This window comes from Saimiri boliviensis, chromosome 18, assembly GCF_048565385.1.
Source record: "Saimiri boliviensis isolate mSaiBol1 chromosome 18, mSaiBol1.pri, whole genome shotgun sequence".
Lineage (NCBI taxonomy): Eukaryota > Metazoa > Chordata > Mammalia > Primates > Cebidae > Saimiri > Saimiri boliviensis.
This window is the reverse complement of record NC_133466.1, coordinates 15,461,701-15,485,363: the sequence shown is the minus strand read 5'-3', so window position 1 is coordinate 15,485,363 and position 23,663 is coordinate 15,461,701. Positions and strand designations below refer to the sequence as shown.

At 38.8% G+C, this 23,663-nt stretch overlaps 1 protein-coding gene across 11 annotated transcripts in view; it reads right to left on the bottom strand.

Annotated features, from left to right (window-relative positions):
* The window catches only part of GRIK1 (glutamate ionotropic receptor kainate type subunit 1), a 376,605-nt gene that overhangs the window by 108,749 nt on the left and 244,193 nt on the right, over positions 1-23,663 (bottom strand). For all 11 annotated transcript variants that reach the window (XM_074389366.1, XM_074389363.1, XM_074389365.1 and 8 more), the window contains 2 exons: positions 6,599-6,652; positions 2,361-2,534 (listed from right to left, as the gene is read on the bottom strand). In XM_074389366.1, the coding sequence (XP_074245467.1) occupies positions 2,361-2,534; positions 6,599-6,652 (228 nt within the window). The remainder of the gene's footprint in view (positions 1-2,360; positions 2,535-6,598; positions 6,653-23,663) is intronic.

Here is a 23,663-nt window from a genome sequence, read left to right as displayed (position 1 = left end):
GAGGCTCTGTCTGGTGAAGTGCCATTTGAGCAGCCTGGATAGGTAAGGTTTGTAGGCGGGGGGCTGGGGGGGTGGGAGGGGGGCAGGGGAGGGCCACAAGTGCTTGACATTCAAGAATGAATGAAGGGCAGGGTCTGCCATGTGGGCCCAATAGAATTGGAGCCAAAGGACATTTTATCTTTAAGGTAGAAAACAAAGAGTTTGGATAGAGGCAACTTGACAGCAAAGATTTGTTAGCATTGGGCCTGGGGTTGGTGTCATAAGTATGCTCTTTTGGTTTAACTATTGGTCAACTGGATGTCCTTTCATGACCTTCACCTCCCCATGACACAGTTTCCATGTTCCCAAAGTAACCACATCCAGGAGAAACAGAATGAAAACAGTCAAGAGCAAAGCAAACTCTGTGGATAAAAAGGGGTACATATTATGCTTCACATAATTTCAAAGTTATTATCTTCATGACTCTTGGATCCAACTTCTCCTGGGCTCTGTGTCCTATCACTTCTTTAAAAAACTAGTATGGACATGGCCTGATATATTTAATAGTTACACTACCCACTTTTATAGCACCTTAGTGAGCCACCCTCTTCTGCTCTGGGAAATCCACACTTTCCTTTTGATAGTTTATTATAGTAATAACTATAAGAACACAGCCTACAAACCCCTCTCTTAGTTGGGATGACAGTAAAAATCTTCAGGCAGACCAGGTCCTCCATTCATCCATTGGGACTCTGCCTTGTCACACTTCCTGCCCCTGGGACTACCGTGAGCCCAGGCCACCGGCCTTAGCCCTAGGGTAGCAGCATCACCTCATGCTCAACCTGATTCCACATGAATTGCATAGCTCTGTCTCCTTTATTAGATGATCTTCCTCATCTCAGTCAATATGTACAAACTGTTTTGTCAGCTCAGAATAACTGAACATACAGACTTTTTTTTCTTTGTAAATTAAGCCATACTTGTGGTGACTATTTAATGTTTGGCATAAATCCACAATCTGTGTTAACATAGCTTCAAACTGTAACTTTTTTAGTGGTACATACCAAACACAGGTAAAAATGATATGAGATCTCATCCTGTGATTGAAATTTCACTGGAAGAGTGGGCAGAGAATTTGGAACCATATTTGGACTTACTGAAATTATAAATCCAAGAGGGAGAAGAGAAAGATCTATCTATCAGCAAGCTTCTCCTTCTGTCTCTGCTGTTTCCTCTCCTTTTCAGAAGTCTAGTATCTCCCTGGATATTCTCTACTAGTTCCTATTCAAAGAAATGTTTCAAATCATCCCAAGGCTCATTTGTACCAAAATGCTTTCCATCATTATCTCGCAGTTCACTTTGAATGTTTTAAAAGTTATTTCAGGTTTCAAAAACAGTCAGGGAGCCCGAACATAGAATCATCCAGAACTACTTAATTCATTCATTTATTTCTCAGTTTTCATTTGTTCCTCATAAGAAAAGAGAAAAAAAATCCCCAGTTCTCTGTGAGATGATGAGTAAATTGCATCTTAAAAGTGAGTGCTTCTCCCGAAGATAGGAATGGATAATAAAATACTGTGCCAATTTAAAATGGTATTACCAGCCTGCATTCCACACTGTCTTTCCCCTTAGATGGCTCCTACATAGGAAACATTTTTTAAAAAATTATTTTCTGCTATTTTCTTCAGCACCCAGGGAGCTTCATTAGAGAAATAAAGTGAAGGGAGGTGTATTTGACAACAAGAGACAAATGATGTTAAGGAGAAGCTCTCTGATGAGGCAGTTCGCAATTTATCTGTTTAGCAGAGTATCTCTGACTTGTCAGCAGGCAGGTCTGGCATCTACTTCAAGAGCGACATATGGCTAGTATTAAACACTGTCAGTTCTGCAGAGGTGAGCCTACACACATCCAGGACAGGAAGACGTGAATACACCAACTGTTTGTAAATCCAGCATTTTTCCACATTGCCTCTGCTTGCTGAAATGTGGAAGAAGTAAGCAACACAAACCGAGTCTGCAAAACTCAAAGACAGGTTCTTCCTCCTCTTCCCCAGCAGCCACCTTCCCCTCAATCACATTCCTAGAGTAAAACGCTCTTTACTTGTCCTTGCGTTGGTTTGGCTGATAATAGTGGCTACTCCTGTTAAGATTTTATTTTTATCTGAGGCAAGTACATCCAGGAAGCTAAAAGTAGCAGTTTTTGCTAGTAGCCAGTCACAGCCTTTCAAATTACCTAAAAAGCATACTCTCTTTTCTCTAATGCAAGTCAAGGCACCCACTGTGACACTTGTCTCTAACATTTTAAAGACACATGAGCTCTTAATCTAGCCCCCAAGGAATTCAAATAGTGTCGCAAATGATTTTATTTTAAAATGACTTACTGTCATCACGCCATCCAAAAGGCCAGTCTCGGGCCTGGGTGGGGCCTGCAGTCTCTCCATGGACCACTTCTCAATGATGGATGACACGTGAGGGTTGTCGATGTTCAGGAGCCGAAACCCAGTCATGTTTACGCCGCTGTACCTATAGAGTTCCAGATCTAAAGCAAATAAGTCCTGTGTAGCATGAAAAAGGAGAAAAGTGAAAAAGAATTCACGTTTTCATGTTTTTTATGCAAAATAAAATTAATGGTTGCAGCAGCAACGAATACAGTGGAACCTCTCATCTGTGGTTTTGTGGTTCATAGTGTCTGTTACCTGCGGTCAACCGCAGCTGGACCATGTTAAATGGAAAACTTCAGAAATAAGCAGCTCATAATTTTAAAATTGCACACCATTCTGAGTAGCATGAGAAAATCTTGAGCTGTCCCATGCAGTCCTGCCTGGGACATGAATTATGCACAGGATTGATGCCACCTGCCCATCAGTCACTTAATAGCTGTCTCGGTTATCAGGTCGACAATTGTGGTATGAAAGTGCTTTGTTAAGTTACCCTTATACTTCAAATGGTACCATACTGCAAGAGTATTGTGCCTAATTTATAAATTAAGCTTTATCCTAAGTATGCACATATAATATGCAATCTATATGGAGTTTGGCATCATCTTAGATATCGGGCATCTGTTGGATTGGATAAAGGAGGACTGCTCTAGCTTAAAACAAAAATGGCAGTCATACCACACTATTTCAATAAAAGCACATTTCCCCATTGTTTTTCATTCACATGCTGTCCTAAAAATTCTAGGACAATAATCAGTTTTCATTTTCATCTATTTTATTTTTTGCCATACTGTTAGAGTTTGGATAAGTCAAGAAGAGGAGTTTTGCTGTTGCTCATTAATATGTCCTTGGGCATAGGATATCACATTCTAAAAAGCTAAAAATTCTGTTCTCAGTTTATAGCCTTTGGGGAATGGGAAAGAATATTTATTTCCATTTAGTTCAATGCTCTTATTTTACAGAAGAAGAAACTGAGGTTCTGAGTGGTGATGTGACCATAACAGGAATGAACCACTGGCAATACCTACTGTTCTTCATCAGGTCTTGCACCCCAGGCTGTTCCAGGTCTTGCCCAAAGGTGAAATTGAAAACTGCATATGCATTTGGCAGAAAAATCACTTCTGGTAGAACAAAATCATCTCCTGGCTTATTGAAAATAACTCATATCTCATACAATGAGGGCATGAAGAATGTTCACTGAACATAGGCTCAGAATAGGAGCTGAAGGGTGCTCTTCAGAGAATATGCTGGATCACAAGGCTGCATGGGTGCAAGAACATCTTAACAAGGGAAACCATTCCCTTTCAGACAATGTTTCAGGAAAAAAAAGTTGAATTCCTCCTAATGTTTTCTATTACAGATAAGGCTGGATGTAAACTAGAAGTTTCTAAATTGATTCACATTTAAGAAAGACTTATGTAATAATTTCAGCTTTTTTCTTATATAAAAAGATTATATTAAAAAAATATATCAGTAATCCCAGCACTTTGGGAGGCTAAGGTGGGCTGATGAGAAGGTCAAGAGATCAAGACCAGCCTGGCCAATAAGGTGAAGCCATCTGTCTACTAAAAATACAAAATTAGTTGGGCGTGGTGGCACATGCCTGTAGTCACAGTTACTGAGGAGGCTGAGGCAGGAGAATCACTTCAACCTGGGAAATGGAGGTTGCAGTGAGCTGAGATCATGCCACTGCACTCCAGCCTGATGATAGAATGAGATTCTGTCCCTAAAAAAAAAAAAAAAAAAAAAAAAAAAATCCCAGCTTTCAAAAACATTTAAGAGAAAAAATACTTCCATAAAAGTTTCCTAACAATGTAACCGCTTTCTGAAAGTGCAATACAAGACAGTACTTTATCCGTGATGATTACAGGTACTGAAAAGAAGCAGCTTCAGAAACCCTTTGTGATTTGCATTTGCAGAAGACGCATACAAATTTACTCTTTTGATGAACTCTCTCTTTCCCAAGATATTTTTAGATGAGGCATTAGAACTAAAGAGCACATCTCTGTGCTCCTAGATTAACTTCAGAAAAGGTGTACAATACTGCTTTTTAAAGCATTATATATTTTTTCCTGAACACTAAATAACTATTTTTTTCTTTAACTTTTATTAATACTCTTGGGTAAGAATGGTGAGAATATAAAAGTCATCCAGGACACAATGCAGATAAAATCAAAGGAAAAAGATGAAGGAAGCAAAGTTAAAGAAGACCCAGGAAAATATGAGTCTGTTAGCACACTCAGTGGATAGAAAGAAAATTAACCACAGTCTCAGGAAGTAAGACAGAAACTTCCAGAATACACATGAATCTCCTCAGGGATTCAATAGTACATAGATTTAACACACTGAAATGAAATACATTAAGCATGTGCAAAATTAGGTTGTCCTACAATTTAGGGTTTCTATGCAACAAAGAATGTTGGAAGTCCAAATTTCAATTTGCTACATCCCCTTATGCATGTAGAGTGAGTGTTATGGGTGAAGAGAAATAGAAGTGCACAATTTATTCATCCCTTATGGTCTCCATTGAAGACTAGCCTTGTTAGGTTTCATTGTTCATATTCTTTCTCAAATTTCTCCCAGCTCCAGCTATGCACACCAGCTCTTCCAGGGTGTGCACGGCTGGGCTGGTAAAAAGTTCCGAGGCAGATAGCCATGCCATCTTGAGTAACTCTTAAGTGTTCTTGGTGATAGGAAGAACCGTATTTGTGAGCAGAGTGAGCAGTTCCTAGGTTTTCCTTCAGCTGTTCTTAAAGATGACATTATCAAGGAGCAGGAAGGGATTGGGCATGGTGGCTCATACCTGTAATCCCAGCATTTTGGGAGGCTGAGGTGGGTGGATCACCTGAGGTTGGAAGATTGAGACCAGCCTGACCAACATGGAGAAACCCCATCTCTACTAAAAATACAAAATTAGCTGGGTATGGTGGCACATGCCTGTAATTCCAGCTACTCGGGAGGCTGAGGCAGGAGAATCACTTGAATGCAAGAGACGGAGGTTGCATTGAGCCGGGATTGCACCATTGCACTCCAGCTTGGGCAACAAGAGCAAAACTCCATCTCAAAAAAAAAAAAAAAAAAAAAAAAAAAAAAAAAGAAAGAAAGAAAGAAAGAGGAAGCAGGAAGAGGCAGATGAGAAGACCACAGAAACTTTAGTTCAGGAGGAGTTTCTATCCTGTACCCGCTTCCACCCTATGCTCAATAGCAGTAATGATTTTGACAACTATCTCAAAGCATTCATTTCATGATGCATCCATTCCATGGATAAAGGGGTGCAGAGGATATCATGAAATGAATGCTTTACTTACTTGAGTCAGAAATAGAATTTACTACTTCAGGTCCTTATTCTAAATTATTTGAATTCCCCTACTCACTAGCTTGTCAGTTGCATTTGCTAAAATGGTACTGTTACTGAGTCTCCCAGAATCCAAGTCGAATTTAGCTGATATACTCTTACAGATTAGAAAGGGAGCTTGAATTTAGCAATAGGCTTTGTTTTTCTTCTCACGTAAGAAAATGGAGTGCGCAAGTGTGTGGTTGGGGAGGTGGGGGCTGTTGCTGATTTCTGAAATTGACTGAATGAAAGTTATCACATCATTTTGATGTGTTAAATACCCTAAATCATTCTTTAGAATCAGATAGTCTCTCAAAATTTAAGGTGTCCGATGGTTTCTTTTGGATTTCTAAGGCTTAGGACCATGTTTTTTCTTTATGGTGCAAAATATTTAATGTACAGAGCATCTTAAATACTCCCCTTTTTGAAGGTTTTTCAAACATCTGACAGGTAACCCTTGGCTAACCCAGCTATCTTCTGGACACAGGCAGGAAAGCCACATAAAATCAATGAATGCCAGACACACTTGGATGCACCTGCTAATGTATATAAAAATTGTAGATGATGCTTTTTTATGAATAGGTTTTACTTTGATAGTTTCTATGTAATGGAATTTTCATTTTAATTTCTTTCTAAATGCATATACATTGATGCTAGTTAAAAAAGAAAGAAAGAAAGAAAGAAAGAAACCTGCTGCTCAGCATTGCTGGATTTAGCGGATTCTTAGGAAAGTAAGGCAAGTCTCCACGACAATATCCTGCCCTGGACACTGGTGAGGCTGACTTTGAAATAACCATGTGAAGATGTTTCCTAACATGTGGAGTACATTTCTCACAGATGCACTTACCAGGGTTGTGAAAAAGTAGTGATAGTACTCAGTCATCATGCCCATGAACAGAATCTGAAAAAGATAAATAGGGGGAAAGAATCAGGAACAGAATTATAATAAGAATTGGATAATTTATAAGGTGACTACAAAAGCCTGGGAACATAGAACAGGAAGGGTCCTTGGAAATTCACAAACTCAGCAGATCAGAATCTTGAGATCAATGAGTGGCTGGTGTGGAGCAAGGCCACTGACCTCCAGCCAACGCTATTTCCATTACACACTACTTGACTTACATCGAAGTAATGGGTCTGATGATCAAATGTAAAAATAGTTTGGGCCAGGCATGGTGGTGCACGCCTTTAATCCAAGCACTTTGGGAAACCAAGGCGGTTGGATCACTTGAGGTCATGAGTTCGAGGCCAGCCTGATCAACATGGTGAAAACCCATCTCTACTAAAAATACAGTATTAGCTGGGTATAGTGGTGCATACTTGTAATCCTGCTACTCGGGAGTCTGAGGCAGGAGAATCACTTGAACCCAGGAGGCAGAGGTTGCAGTGAGCCAAGATCGCACTATTGAGCTCCAGCCTGGGCAACAAGAGTGAAACTCCATTAAAAAAACCCCACAAAATTGTTTATACTCAACAAATTTTATATTTGGAGTTGTTCATAATGCACAGAGTTTTGTCTTTCCCACTGCCCAAGTGTCTGAGCAGTATCATACTTAGAAATATGTATTTTATTGATCTCCCAAGCTTAGGACTTAGCATAACGCCACCCTCAGAGTAGAACTTATTAAATGTTGAATTGGCAATACTGGTATGTAGACATGTTTAAATGAAGATTTATAAATGAGTGTATCTCTGAAACCTTTCTCTCTCCCACTTTTCCATGAGTAGGGGAAGAGAGGATTCATTTATAGATAAAAGAATATGGAAGAAAGCATTCATTTGTAGATAAAAGGATACGGACTATTCTGACATCAATTTCACACTGTCTCTTCATGCTGATTCTCAGATAACTACTTGGGATCGTGATAGCTCCAGACATTCTCTAAGCATGTATATTGTTTTTACTTTGTGAAAGAAGAGAAAAAAGAGGTGTGTAGGAAGGACAGGGGTTCTATGTTCATTAAATTGTGGTCCTACTTTTGGAGTCCAGGAAATGGTATCAACTGAGAAGAAGCTGCAAATGGTTTGGAGATAATTCTTTCTAAATCTTCTGAATAAGGATATCACTTTCCTTGGGATAGATTACCAAAATAACTATTTGGGTGCTATTTTTTCTTTGTCTTTGCATAGAAATGAAGAAAGAAAACTTAGAAATCACATATCCAAGGTAGTTTTCCCCACAACTCTGTTCAATTCTGGATGCAAGTAAGAATCCCCCCTGGAAGTTTTTTATGTCAAAGATTCTTAGATTCCATCACAGGGACATTCTGAATTAGGATTTCTGAGAGTGAAGCCTGGATTTCTGCATTTCACAGCTGTGTTTGAAAATCACTGCTCTATGGAAAACATGTACATTTGCATTAAATAACAAAGACTTTCAGATCTTTAGTTGAAGAGATGAATTGAAAAGGTCTGGAGAAAGGCAATACAAATTATCAGAGGTTCTGGAAGGTGCCTAAGATATGTAAACCAGAATGATTTTACATGAAAAGAAATAAGAAATAAAGAAGGTATTAAATGACATAAACTTCATTAGGGGGGCTTTGGATCCCCTGTTAAGTGATAAGCATTTTCTTTTAAAAAACCATTTAACTAATTATTTTTATGATTACATAATAGCATGAATACCAGTCCTACCCTCTCAACAACGTCTCTACTAATGTGAAAACCAGAGGAATATTTAGTGAAACTGTAATGTCATGAATGTAAGACAAATGACAGAAAACTCTCTCCATGAATCATCAGCCCACAGGATGTAAGTCACTCCTATGGTGACAGCGAGACCAAGCGAGACCAAGCGCAGCAAAGGATTTTTTGAAAAAGGGTAGACTTGCTTTAGCACCGTCAATAACGTTTAAAGCCATGCATGGTGAGGTCTTGTTAGCTGTTCTCTTATATCATTCGAGCATAAAGAGCTGGCCTGCCAGGGTCAGTCAGAAATCCTATTTTTCACTTTGGTCATTAGATAGTGTAATTGCAGCCAAGATTACCTCTTGAAAGGGAACTGGGCAAGTTTTATGTGAAGATATAGAGCTGGATACTAAGGTCTAAAATATTGTTTCTGAAACTGAAAATAGAACACAAAAGCATTTTAGTTTATAGCTTTTCACTTGGGTAAAATTTTTCTTTTTAAACATCCTTATGGAGGCTTTGAATCCTTTGTTAAGAGATTCACATTTTTTAAAAACCATCATTTAACTAATTGTTTTTATTATTGTCTTTCAGAATTCCTGGAGGTAAATATTCATTTGATATGCCTTTTAGTGTTAGGAAGGAGATATGAAAATGCAGCAAATAAACAGCCAACAGGCCAGCTGTTATTACAAAACGAACCCTGGGGTCCTCCAGGTACACATTTTATTTGCTATAGTAGAAAAATCCTGGTTCCTTTTCCTAGCTAGGTCCTTACATTAGTGTTTCTGGTTCTTCCTTTGAATTTACTAGAAACTGAAATTAAGAAACAAGTCCAGTCATTGATCATCAGCCTGTCAACTTTGTGGACACTCACCCTGGTGAATGAAAAACATCTAGATAAGAACAAGAAATTCAATAGTACCAAAGTGCTGTTAAAGCAGTTGTTCTTACCATGGTCTTTAAGCTGACCGAGGCCAGTACCCCTGTCGTCTAATTGTAGTATGCTTTATAAATAAAAGGATTGCATTCCCATTTTGATTTTCTCTCGGCATGTTGGTATTTCAACTAAAAGTCATTAAGGGATTAAGAAAATGTCACATCAAAATAAATGTCAGTATTGAAAATATGGGAAGTTTTCTAATAGTTCTTTGTAGAACTTACTTTTTCCTGAGAATGGCTAGCTTCTTTGAATTTTAATACAGTAATTGTCTGCTGAACTGAGCAAGTAAGTGGTGTTGATCTAGGTCGTATGTATACTAGGGCGGTATTGCTAGGAACCATCTCTGGCTTTATTTATTTGCAACAATTAATTTTTTCGGCACAATACACATCATGTCAGACATATTAAAATGTAATAAAGACAGCTATCAGTAGTGTTCATATGGATAGCATATTTCTTCAAATTGCTTCCACTAATGTTCTTCTAATAAGGCTCCTTTCTTTCTTTCTTTCTTTTCTTTCTTCCTTCCTTCCTTCCTTCCTTCCTTCCTTCCTCCCTCCCTCCCTCCCTCCCTCCCTCCCTCTTTCTTTCTTTCTTTCTTTCTTTCTTTCTTTCTTTTCTTTTCTTTTCTTTTCTTTTCTTTTCTTTTCTTTTCTTTTCTTTTCTTTTCTTTTCTTTTCTTTTCTTTTCTTTTCTTTTCTTTTCTTTTCTTTTTTGAAACAGAGTCTCATTCTGTCACCCCAGGCTGTAGTGCACTGGCATGATTTTGGCTCACTGCAACGTCCGCCTCCTGGGTTCAAGCGATTCTCCTGCCTCAGGCTCCTGAGTAGCTGGGATTACAGGCATGCACCACAACATCCGGCTAATTTTGTGTTTTAGTAGAGATGGGGTTTAACCATGTTGGCTAGGTTGGTCTCGAACTCCTGACCTCAAGTGCTCCTCCCACCTAGGCCTCCTAAAGTACTGGAATTACAGGTATGAGCCACTGTGCCCAGTCAAGATTCATTTCTTTTTTTTTTTTTTTTTTTTTTTTTGAGACGGAGTTTCACTCTTGTTACCCAGGCTGGAGTGCAATGGCGCGATCTCGGCTCACCGCAACCTCCGCCTCCTGAGTTCAGGCAATTCTCCTGCCTCAGCCTCCTGAGTAGCTGGGATTATAGGCACGCGCCACCATGCCCAGCTAATTTTTTGTATTTTTAGTAGAGACGGGGTTTCACCGTGTTGACCAGGATGGTCTCGATCTCTTGACCTTGTGATCCACCCGCCTCTGCCTCCCAAAGTGCTGGTATTACAGGCTTGAGCCACCGCACCCGGCCAAGATTCATTTCTTAATGGAATTATTCTTATTAAACAACTTTTGACATTATATCATTGACTTAGATTGGCAGTTAAAAACAGCTCAATCCTTTTGTTAACATTATGTATGTAAAATAGGTGGGGTGTTGAATGTATATTGATTAAAGAAGATTTCTAGTGTGGACATCATCAGTACTGCTTTCTAGTTTTCCCCCTCAAAGGGCTCATACTAGAATTGCCTTTCCTAGTCCCTTGAGCTTGGATGGGTGTATGTGCTGGTTCTAGCCAATGAAGTGGAGATGATTCCGACATACGTCACTCTCCAGAGACCTCAGTTCCCTAACATCACAGCATTGTTAGCCGTGCCAGAACAAGCTGTTCGTTTTTGAATAAATACATTTTTCTGTTTCATGAATACTGCAAGTCATGTAAATGGTTCTTGTTTACAACTTTGTTCTAATTGCTAGGAAGTTTAGGGTCAAAATTATAGGTTTTCCATTGGCGACTAGACAGGATCACAGTGTATACGTTTTGTGTGTGCTAATGTCAACCAGCTTTATGTTTTTCTTTCTTTTTTTTTTTGAGGTGGAGTTTCGCTCATTACCCAGGCTGGAGTGTAATGGCGTGATCTCGGCTCATGGCAACCTCCGCCTCCCGGGTTCAGGCAATTCTCCTGCCTCAGCCTCCTGAGTAGTTGGGATCACAGGCACGCGCCACCATGCCCAGCTAATTTTTTGCATTTTTAGTAGAGACGGGGTTTCACCATGTTGACCAGGATGGTCTCGATCTCTTGAACTCGTGATCTACCCGCCTTGGCCTCCCAAAGTGCTGGGATTACAGGCTTGAGCCACTGCGCCCGGCCTGCTTTATGTTTTTCTTACCTAGTTTTCTCCTTTGTGCCAATTCTCCTCCCTTTTAAAAACATGTATTGGTTTGTTTCAAATGTATTTTTCCAGATGGCTCCAATTCTTTATAGAATAAAGATATTACAAATTAACGAATAATCATGATTGGGACAAGTCAAATCATTTTTCCCCATAAAAAGAGGTGGAACTCTTCAGATCTGATGTAGCTGAGTTGGGTTAGAGCAATGAAAAAAAGGTTTCCATCAAAGCAGTTTTTTACCACTAACTCCAGTGATCACTATTGGTGGTAAATTCTAGTCTATATTGTTACAGAATTAATTATAAGAATTCAAAAGACATCAATACCAAAAGACTTAAGCTCCTGCATACTTATGACATTCCATTCCATCTAGATAACATAATCCTTAAATCGGCAAGAGGGAGGGTGGCTTGTACCTATTGTAAATGCTTTCTTCCTATCATGCTACTGTACATGGAAATACCACAGGACTATTCCATTGTTTCAGTAGCTAAAAAATAATTATTGCTTTCTTTTATTTGTGGTAAATGGGTCATCAGAAGGCAGAATAAAAACTCAATGCCAGCAGGTGTGGTAGCTCACGCCTGTAATTCCAGCATTTGGGGAGGTCAAGGTGGGCAGCTCACCTGAGGTCGGGAGTTCAAGACCAGCCTGATCAACATGGAGAAATCCTGTCTCTACTAAAAATACAAAAAATTAGCCTGTCATGGTGACACATGCCTGTAATCCCAGCTACTCGGAAGGCTGAGTGAGGCAGGAGAATCGCTTGAATTTGGGAGGCAGAGGTTGCAGTGAGCCAAGATTGCACCATTGCACTCTAGCCTGGGTGACAAGAGGGAAACTCCATCTTAAAACAAAACAAAACAAAACAAAACAAAACTCAATGACAGCTGGCTCTTGAAAGGACTGTTCTAAGGCCCCACTGTTATCAACATATCCTGGGACACAGTCACTGCTCACTGACAACCGTAATCCCACATTGGTCCAGCTGTTTTCTGGAGCTTTTGCAACAGAACTCTTATGACCTTGTTCACAGTGGTATTGACCTTCTTAGTCTAGCCTAGTTGTTCTTGGCAATGATGATCTCTTATACCTTGATGGGTGATGTTATCAAGTACAGCCCGTGCAACACCATTTTAGTTTGTCTTTTGAGTCCTCAATGAAGTTTAAGTGAAGATGACCAGGATGTAGTTCATAGGGGTCTAATGGCTATGGCTGGTGACAGAGTCATTCTATAAAATACATGGAAAGTCTTTGGTTCAGTCTTCCAACAACACGCGGAGGTATCTTAAAAAGCCTGCACCATATTTCAGTCTGATCATTCCCTGGAAGGCAATGCAGAGCTATGGAGACAGCAATGAAAAATTCCTCTCCACAAATTCTCAGCAACCATCACTAAGGGAAATCCGTATGTCACACATAATAGGCCTGCTACTACTATTGTGGTAACAGAAACTCAGAATGGAACCTGGAGTGCTCCTGAGCAATTTTGAGGTGTTCTTGTAATATTTATATGGTTTTTTATTACTGCTATTTTTTCATTGAAAAATAGGCATCTTGGAAGTTTGTACTGACTAAGCTGAATTGTATTTCTCTTTTTATAGCCTTCTCAATATCAGGATAAATTCTAAACCACAGACATGGTTTGTAGTCAATAATTTCAAGTGAATAACTTCCAAATGTGTGAACATGCAATGTGGTTAAAATAACTGTTTTTTACCTCAAGATAGAAATAAGTTTTTTGCTACAGGAGTCTTCAGCAAGCCAGCTAAATGATATCAAGTCTCAGAGCACAAATTGTAAGATGAAAGTTTGAGCTGCAAGATGTAGCTCTTTTTCATTTGCTAACTGTAATATTTTAGGCTGCATCTATACAATCCTCCGAGCCAGATTCCTCTTTGGCCATGCAATTTTTAATGTTCATTATCAGTAGAACAAGGTAGATATAACACTGATCTTTACATCAGTGTTTATTGCTATAGAAAGTACATTCATGCCACATTGAATGAATATAAGCTTACATTTACAAAAGTTACAATGGAATGTATGGAAAACAGCATTAGGACCCAGAAAATCCTGATATAGAGAAAGATACCCCTTTTATGGAGTAGGCTGAATAATGGTTCTCTAAAGATGTCCACATCCTAATTCCAGTACCAACTAGTATGTTCCTTTAGGTGGAGACGGATTTTACAGATGTGATTAAATGAAAGATTTTTGAGATGGGGAGATTTCTGTGAGTTATCTAGGTGGGCCCAGTATAATCACAATGAAAACAGCAGGGTCTTGAGGCAGCAAAGGTGTAAATGGAAATGTGTGAATGGAAGCAGAGGGAAACAGGGAGTGTGATCTGGAATGAGGACAGCCTCTGTAAGTCAGAAAAGGCAAGAAATTGGATTTTTCCCCAGAAGCTTCCATAAGGAAAGCAGCCCTGCTAACAACATGATTTTAGAATTCTGATCTCTAGAACTGTAAAAGAATATATTGTTTAAGCCACTAAATTTGGGATAATTTGTTACAGCAGCAATAGAAAGCCAATGCATCTCATTTTCTCATCTTTCTGTGATTATGGCGTATGAAATTGCACAGCTTTGGTACGTTAACATCAAAAACATGTATCAAGAGGAAGAAATGACTTTTTTTTTTGGTTTGAGGTTGACAGCTTGCTAAATTTCTCTGTTTCCTCCATTTACTTACACATATTAACCACATGCATGTACACCGGTGATAAGCTAACCACAAGTCTAGGGTTTTTCCTTGCATTTGAAAACTGTGCTATACGATTTACATATCCAGCCCACTTTTCTTCTGCCTCCAAGCCAAACTAAAGACAATCAAAGGATATTCCACAGAGAGTTGATGAATTAAATAACTATACTATTTAATATTTATTAGTATGAGCTTCCTTTCTCCTGCAGGAAAAAGTTCTTCTCAGTCTTAACTCCTTTATAAGCTTCTCTCCCTGTAGGTATGGTCTGCAGGAGAAAGGAAGCTCATACTAATAGATATTAATAAGTGGAGTGGAACTCATTGGGGTTTAGTTTACCTTAGAAGATGATCCGACTAGACGAGCCAGATTGCATCACCCAGGTGCACAGCAGATGAGATTATTCTATTTAAGGAGTACAGAGTGTTGAGAACAGAGCAGAAAAAGATTTCCCATGGCAGAATGAAATAGGCAGTCTGGTAAACAGGAGAGAATGGAACGTTTGGGGTGACCGCATGAACCTAAAAAATGACCTCTGCAACATCTAGGGGAAATTGGTGGAAAGATGATATGTAAGCGAGAATACAGGGGAAACAAATTTTAACAGCAAATTATTGAACAAAATCTAGAAGCTGGAAGTTAACAGAAAATATGTTGAATTATTATCTACCCCAAATGATTCAGTGTAATCTTTTCATAATCAGCTTTGTTCATAATGATGTTAATGAAAGCTATACCTCAAATTTGCTTGAAAGTAACCTTTTGAGGGAGAGACAGGGGCATAGCCATTAAATGGCGGTCTTGCTGCTTTCATGAGATCTCTATTGCCCAGTAAATTCTTCATGAGTCTGTGACCCAATCTTCACCTTTTTGAATGATTTGACTTTGTCAATTTATCTGAAAACTATCAGGCTTAGAAAATAATTTATATAAGTGCTTTTCAGTATATTCTTAGAACCATCCAGAAACTTCTCCAAAATACCAATGCCTGAGCCACATTCCTAAATGTTCTGATTTGTTTTGTCTGGGATATGTTTCAGGCACTGATAGTTATTAAAAACTCCCCAGGTGATACTTATGTACAGCCAGTGCTGAGAACCACTGATTTATATTAACCAAGCTCATATTTTTAAGCTACAACAATAATATTCACAGCTATTGCTTGCAAGTGCCACAACATGGTGTTCAATACAGTAACAGCTTCTTGACATTTAATTGGAGAGGAAGTGTTATTCCTGATTTATAGATTTGGGAGATAAAGCATAGTTATAGTATTTAAACCCAGGTTTGATTTCAATCCTGGAATCTTAGGACTTTATTAATTTATTAATTGATAATAGGAGGTGTAAGTGGCAGGAAAATCAATAATTTTGCACAAAATTCTTCTGGACTTTGAGAACCCAAATGAAAGCATATGATTATTTAAGACCAAGGTTAGAACCACAGGAGTTGAAGCTTTATCTTAAGTAGGATGCATCGATGAACCCAACCGAGTTTGTTAAGTTTTCCATTTACTTGTGAGGGAGCCTTCTATGTAAATGCTGGACCCAGCTGTAAAAGGGCCTTCACTGGACCATGTTCCAGGGGCTAGGAGGTGCTTCACTCCCAGTTCTTCTTCTGTAAGAATTTAGACCTACCTTGATCTGCTGCTATGACATCCCTTGAGAGATTAGAATTAATTAGATACAGTTTTACTTGTGATTTTGAATCCCTTTAGGTCACATTTGGAAATAACTTTAATCTCCTTAATGGAGTAGGAAAGGATAGTTTCTAGAAATTGGTTAACAGATTTTTTTGTGTGTGGCTAAAAGGGTGTATTAGATATAATAGATATTTTTGTAACTAGATGTTATAATGGCAATGGGGACAGGTATGGAGAGCTCTGTATGGCATGCTAAGAAATGTGTCCTTTATTCTTAATGCAACATCAGGGGCAAGGAGGGTGGCACTCAGGAATTTCAGACATGGAGGTATAACATCGGATATTTTACTCAGAATTAATAGTGTTTGAGACTATGCAGGATTGTTAGAAAATAGGAGGGGAAAGAAACTTGTGACAGAGAGATCAATTATGGTAGTATAGAAGGAAGATGATGAGAGACAGAGAAAAGGAGATAGAATCTGAAACATATTTCCAGGGTAGAATCTCTTCTGTTTGCTAACTAGTGAATGTGAAAGGTGAGAGTGGGTAAAGTAGATTTATTGGTCTCCTGGTTTCTAGTCGCCAAGACAGGGACAGAGGAGGAGAAACTGGTTGGTTGGGGGAAGAATGAAGAGGATGCAAGGTGTTAATTCTGGCATGAAAATGTGATAATATCAATTGAGATCTCAGGGAGACTTGGTATGTTAGGCTGAGAGGAGGCTTGGATACCACTGTTACAATGTAGTGCAGGGGGTGATGTAGTGATACAGAGTTAGAATTGGGAAGCCAATTCCAAGAATTGTATCACACCTGTAGTTTTGCCTAGACACAAGACTACTGCTACTAATGATGACGATAATCTCTAAATGGAATGTTTTGTATACTGGAGCTGAGCTTAATGCCTTACCTTTAATCTGTTGTCACATTTAAATATTCTCAAATAATGTGATATATGTACTAATACATTCCTTTTTTAGAGAAGCGGAAAATAATGCATTGTTGAGTCCTTCACTAAATAATGATCTCATCTAATACATTAGAGTTTTTAATGATATTGCAATTCCCTTTTTAACCCAGAAGATCCTTTGGCAAATAGAACTCTATGTGCCAAGAAACAAACAAACAAACAAACAGAAAACCACTGGCACATGGTTTGGCTGTATAAATGGTGAAAGTTACATTTCTTAGGATCACTCTTATAGCAGAGAGGATTTGGCTAACAGTCATGGGAAAAGCAGAAAGGGTCCTTTTGATAAAATCTTGCATTTAGGAAGGGTTGAGGAAGAAGTAGAGTTAACCCAGCAAAGTAATTTTAAACCACTTTAGTGTGCAGGCTTCTTGAGAAAAGCTGATGGACACTCCAACCCCCTTTCCACAAAAAAGGGCACATCCAAGGTCATGCACATTCCTATAATTTTGAATAAAGCTGAAGTTCGTTGATCCAAGAAGCTTAAGACATGTCCTAACACACACATCTCCAAATACTTTTCACAGTTTCTTCTAAAGTACCCCTGCTTCCACTGCAAGAAATATTTTTCTTATCCCCTGCTATAGTCCAATGTTGATATAGCTGGAATTAAGCATTAGAACATTTACGGAACATATGCATATATGGTTTTTCTCATTTCCCAATTCAGGCTGAAGCAAATCTAAGTCCTTTCTTAAATTGACTTTTTGGAGGCCTTTGAGAATCCTCAATTGGATATCTTGGACACTAAGAATATGGGCAAATTGCACACACCTTTAGTAAATTGTTGGTTATCCACAGAGGTCAATTAATCCTTGTGTACATTTAATAACATACTCATATCTGTGAACCGTTCCTTACACCTAAAACTAACTCTGTGTTCAGGGAATGTAAATAGATTTTCATATCAGCCTGAGAGAAACATAATTAGGAAGTGAATGTACTGCCCAACTAATTATATAACATAGTACAAATTATCATCAAATTAGTATAAATTGAGATTCATCATTATTACATTGTCAGGATTTATCCAGAGTAATGAACTTACCAATTAACTGGCTCAATGACTATCAAAGGAATGGAGGAACTTTAAGGAAGAATGAACTGCTTAATTAATTTCTCATTTCTTTGAGAGCCTACTAAGTACAGGCAAGTTCTTTATATCTAAACACTAGTAAGAGGATTCTTGGTCACATGTATGCATGGAAGCTCAGAGGTGATGGAAATATTAGCAATTTGATGATTTTATTTATAGATGAGGTGACTGAATTGAGGTATCAACAGAATTTCTCAAAGTTGCCTGTTTAGAGGACGTGAGATACTTTGGTGATGTAAGCATCATACTCTGATCTGAAATTTCATACCTGTCATTGAATGTGGAACTTGAAGCCTCATTTTTCTCGTTTATGACATATATTATTTTGAGAGAAAAAGAGATCATTGCAGTCAAACACAGAGCATATTATGCATGCAGTAAATACCAAATAAATGGTAGCTATTTTATTCTTTTAGGGAAAAAGCAGAGTTTGCAAATGGGTCTCCCAACTTTCAGTCTAAGATTCTAGTCGCAGTCCCTCACTGACAGGAGCATATTGATATGACAAATCTCCACAGGTAGCCCTGAACTGAAAACAAAAGTTAAAAAAGAAATAAATAAAATTAAGTTTATTAATTAAAAAAAGAAAGTAACTGTATGGTATTAGGACAATTTGCAAGCATTGGATAGTTTTACACTTGTTCCATTCATTTTCAAGGTCTCTTTTTGCCTTAAGGTGGCAGAGATTTGGGTTTTTATTCTGGTTGTTGCTCCTACTGTTGTATCTCCAACACCTTCCATCAATGCTGAGCAAATAAGTATTGAATGAAAGAATAAATTTCTCTATGGTATCCCTACCACATTCTCTACTTGGTCATGGGACATTTGATATAATTATAATTTCTTAAGGAATTGTGCAAGGCTAGACATGATAGGATGTTTGAGAATAAAATGAAACACCATTCAAGAAGTTCAAGGCTTAACTAAAATATGTTTCAGGTTGCAATATGATGAGAATCAGTTGACGTCTTATTGTATACAACAGTAGCAGAATAAGTTACCTTTCTTTTTCTTTCAAAGTCTTAGATAAGTTTCAAACTCCAGACTTGCTACTTGCTAGCTCTGTGACCTTGGGCAAGTGACAAAATCTCTCTGAGCTCTGTTAGTTTCTTCTATACCAAATGTTCTCTTAAAAATAAAATGACTGATCCATAACCTGCTTAGCACAGTGCCAGCACATGGTAAGAGTTCTGTGTGAAGTGGCCCCTAAGGTCTTCAGCCTATTCTGTGTGTTTATGATGACAAAATGATTGACTTACGGATCTAACTTGGCGGGCACAGGTTTACAGTCCCTTAGCATAGTGTGCCGTGATTGACTTGATGTTTTCTATCATGAGAGATCACGGCTGATAATTGTTCCTGTCTTATCTAGACAAAGGATGAAACCTATTTAACCATCTCTGTTTTCCATCATTCCAGCCACTGGGTACAACATATATGAGGAAAGAATCAATACACAAAATTATTTGATTAGCTAGCATTGCCATTGCATTTCCTAGCAGAGGAAAACCAGGCATTAAAAAAAAAAAAGAAAAAAAGAAAAGGAAAACATGTTCTTTCCTGCCTTGTTTTTATGTTAATTGAAAGAGATAAACAGAGAAGGGTGGAGGAAAGAAAAAAAAAAAAACCAAGAGCCTGCAAATGTTGACCGGGGAAAATGCAGTATAGTTGTACAAACTCTTTTGGTGCTAACTGTTTTATGGAGACCAATGGCTCCATTATAGCTAAAAACTCATTGCCTCTAGTGTTGTGGGAGAAGAAAACCTTCCTCGATTTGCTCAGATAAAGGAGACAGCAGGTTTCCTGAGTGGGAAACCATGTGTTCATGCTCACCTGCTGGCCATTCTCCAGCTCAGGAAATGGGTCCGGCCCACAGGCAGCTTCCCAGTGACAGGAGCAAGGCAGTGCCACCTTGCTCTGCTTCAGTGAACCATTAGGAATGGGTGCTTGAGATAGCAATTTGCTCAGTCAATCCTACCATACTTAAAAGTGACTATGCAGTTCTCCAAAGAACCAAGTTTATTTTCAGGAAGTTAAATCACAGGCTCAAATGCATTATAGTTTCTTAATAGTATAGGATTTCATAGTTGAATGAAGCCTTTCTTCCAGGGTCACAGAGTCACAGAAGAGCAACTCACCCACATGTGGTTGGCAGAGATGAGAGCATGGCAGATTCAGTGGAGTAGAAGAACATATGATTTTGGAGATGATTTACTGAAAGCATCTAGAACAGTTCTTGGCTCATTCATTCGTTTGGTTCATTTATTCATTCAACAGAGTTGCACTGAACACTCGTTATGTGTCAAATAATGTAGCAGGTGCTAGGGATTTTGGAGAAAAAGACAAAGAAGGCTTCTGACCTCTTGCAACTTGCAGTGTTGTAAGGGATATGGAAAACACATGAGTAATGTCTTAATTCACTATGAATTTTATTGTGGTGATAAAGCAAACTAAGTAGAGTGAAGAAATATAGAGAATGAAAGGGGAGCTTTCTCTCTTTTATGTCTCAAGAGATTTTCATGAAAACTTAGGTGGGACTGACTGGGAATTTAGAATGTTCCAGGATTTGGCAATTGCAAGTGTGGAGGCTATGATATGGGGAGAAAAGAGTGTGTCATATGACCAGAAAGGATGCCTCTGAAATGGAGCAGCAGATACTGGAAGCCAGCAAGAAGGCTGGAGAGAGAGGCAAGGTCATGTAGGCCTTGGTGTTTTTATATTTAAGTGTATGTTCAGTACATGGTAGATAAAATTATTACCTTGGGTTTGATTTTCTTTAAAATTTTTTAAATTATACTTTAAGTTCTGGGGTACCTGTGCAGATCGTGCAGGATTGTTACATAGGTATATACACGCCATGGTGGTTTGCTGCATTCATCTGCCCATCATCTACATTAGGTACTTCTCCTAATGTTATCAGCTTCAATTTTCAATTGCAAAAGAAGAATAATACCAATCATATGAAAAGTTATTGGGTCACTTAAATGAGATGGTTGCTTAGCACCCAGTATCCTGCTAGGCACACGCTGGGAATTCCATATGTAGAGATTTCTTGCCCTTTGCTTCATTCTTTAAATTCATCTCCTTTCAGCCACTCCCTCAGTGGAATCACACTCAGTATGAATAAGGGTATATATGAAGGATGGACAGTGAAGAGTCAGTGAAAGAGTAGTTGGACTTGGAGAAATGGGAGTGAGGAGGAGCAATGGTTTCCACACCAAAGGCAGGTTAAGGAGAGAGCAGCATCTTTTCAAAGCAACAGAACTCTTGCTGTGAGGTGGTGGGTGGAAAAGTTGGGGAGAGGACACATGTGATCTTTTGGTTTATGGAGAACTTTCCAACTGTAGAAATTCATGAGGAAAGTTCATATGAAAGCGTCATCTTCTATGGCCTAATTGAGTCTTGACATTCAAATTTCAAACGAATTTTGGGGAAATAACTTCTCAGATTCTCATCATATAGTACTTGTTCAATATGAATAGAAATAATTAGTTTGCTGAAGTAATTAGCATGCCCAAAAATAACTAGAGACTTTTCCCCAATTTTTACTTTTAAATAAATGTTAAATATCTTTAAAGTGCCTTTGATTTCTTCTTTTCTTAAGAATCATTAGAAGGTGGGAAAATACGACAAAGATGAAGGAAAAAGCAGGATAATGATGGAAAATGCACATAAAGAGAATGCCACATCCACCTGGCAGAGAAATGTTCTCAGCAGTGATTTTAGTTAACAAAACAGTAAAAGCTATTAATATAAATCTTATCTAAAGAAGGCCAGCAGCATATGATTGTGTTTTTTCCAGACATTTCTGAAAGCCTACTTCAGAATAGTCATCCATTCTGCTTGAAGGCCCTTCGGAGTAAAGTGAGCACACTAGCTCTGAGATCAGGCAGTCCAGAGACCATATGGCAGCCCAGCCAGGATCAGAGAGTAACCTTCTATGGGTCATTTATCCTGTCTGATTATCAGTTGCCTCATCTGGAAAGTGAGAATGCCAAACTTAACTCAGGGGGTTGTTTGAGATTGATGCTGTAATTGTGTAGCATGCCAAGCACTTTCATTGGCATCTCTTAGGACCCTCAGTAAAAGAGATAAGTCTCCTTCTTTTCCTTTTTTTTTTGGGATTGGTGGAATGAATGACAGCCAGAATCAGTTCCCAGAACGTCTGAGTTCTCAGCCTCCCTGGGGAATCTCTTAGCAGACAAGTCTCTGTTTCTACAGGTTTTTCTCCAAGGCAAATGGAGCAAGTTAAGCTAGATCATATAGAGTGCTTGGGCCTTACTTTGATCAGAACAGAAAAGTCCTGAGTTCTTCCATATCCCCTTTTAGCACAGCAGCCTCTGGAGGTTCCAATGAAGCCCCATTAAACTGACTTGAGTCCTCTGTTGTTATTTCAAAAACAGCAATTGCCCTTTTACATGCAATACGGTAGGAATTTCATTTTAGGACCTTTAAAAAAGGGTTCTTATTACTGAAATGTTTCCACATTATTAGTCTAGAATGAAAACTGGATGAGCCTTCTCTTTAGTGTCTTCCTCAAAGCCTCACAGCCACTCTTACCACTAAAATGATTAGGAAAAGCAAACATAGGGTGAAACATGGTAAGAGAGAGGATGGAGAGAAAAATGTCTGTGTCAGTGACTGGCACAAAGCTGAACTAACCCTACTTCCCGCTGTCCCAGCTAGACATTTCTTGAGTGCCACTCTTAGATATTTTGCTTTTGTTTTTGTTGCAATTGTCCTTTGAATGATATAATCCTTAGGCTACTAGGAAAGAGCCACTTTTTTTTTTTTTTTTTTTTTTTTTTTTTTTGAGACAGAGTTTCGCTCTTGTTACCCAGGCTGGTGTGCAATGGCGCGATCTTGGCTCACCGCAACCTCCGCCTCCTGGGTTCAAGCAATTCTCCTGCCTCAGCCTCCCGAGTAGCTGGGACTGCAGGAGTGTGCCACCATGCCCAGCTAATTTTTGTATTTTTAGTAGAGACGAGGTTTCACCATGTTGACCAGAATGGTCTTGATCTCTTGACCTCGTGATCCACCCACCTCAGCCTCCCAAAGTGCTGGGATCATAGGCATGAGCCACCATATCCAGCCCAGAAAGAGCCACTTCTATCAAAGGAACTTCAAGTCCAAATTTAGTGAAATAGAAGAGAAAGTCTAGCAGCCCTTCCCTACCTCCACTGTACACTGTTCTTGTCTATTCCAGACCTGCCCTTGGGAGAAATGTGGCCAGTTATGTGAGAAAAATGGGTATCTGGCAAAGAGAAGTCTCATCAGCAAATCAGTCTCTTAAATGTAACAGAAGTCCTCAGTCTCTGTTACAACAGGCTCCTGGGAAGGGATGCTTCTTTGCCTTTTGAGGGTTACACATAAATCTGGGTGCTTTTCTCAGTTCTGACCCACACACTTCATTATGCCCTTTAATGAACTGTATTAAAATTCTTAAATGAAGCTTTACCATAAAGGACTACTGATTGCATTTATTTACCTTTAAAGTTCTTCAGTTGTTGACACTAGTGCAACTTGCTTGCTTGCTTTATTGAGAGATAATTCTAATATCTAAAGATTTGTTAATATAACTATAGCACAGAATTAAATAACAGATACTCTTCTGCCTAACAGGAGTGACAGCGTCTCATGGTGGTGAAACCACTGGATGTATGACTCTGGCAATGCCATTTTATATCTTGCAAAGTGTGAGAATTAGATATGGTGATGTCTGTGATTGCTTTCAAATGAAATTTT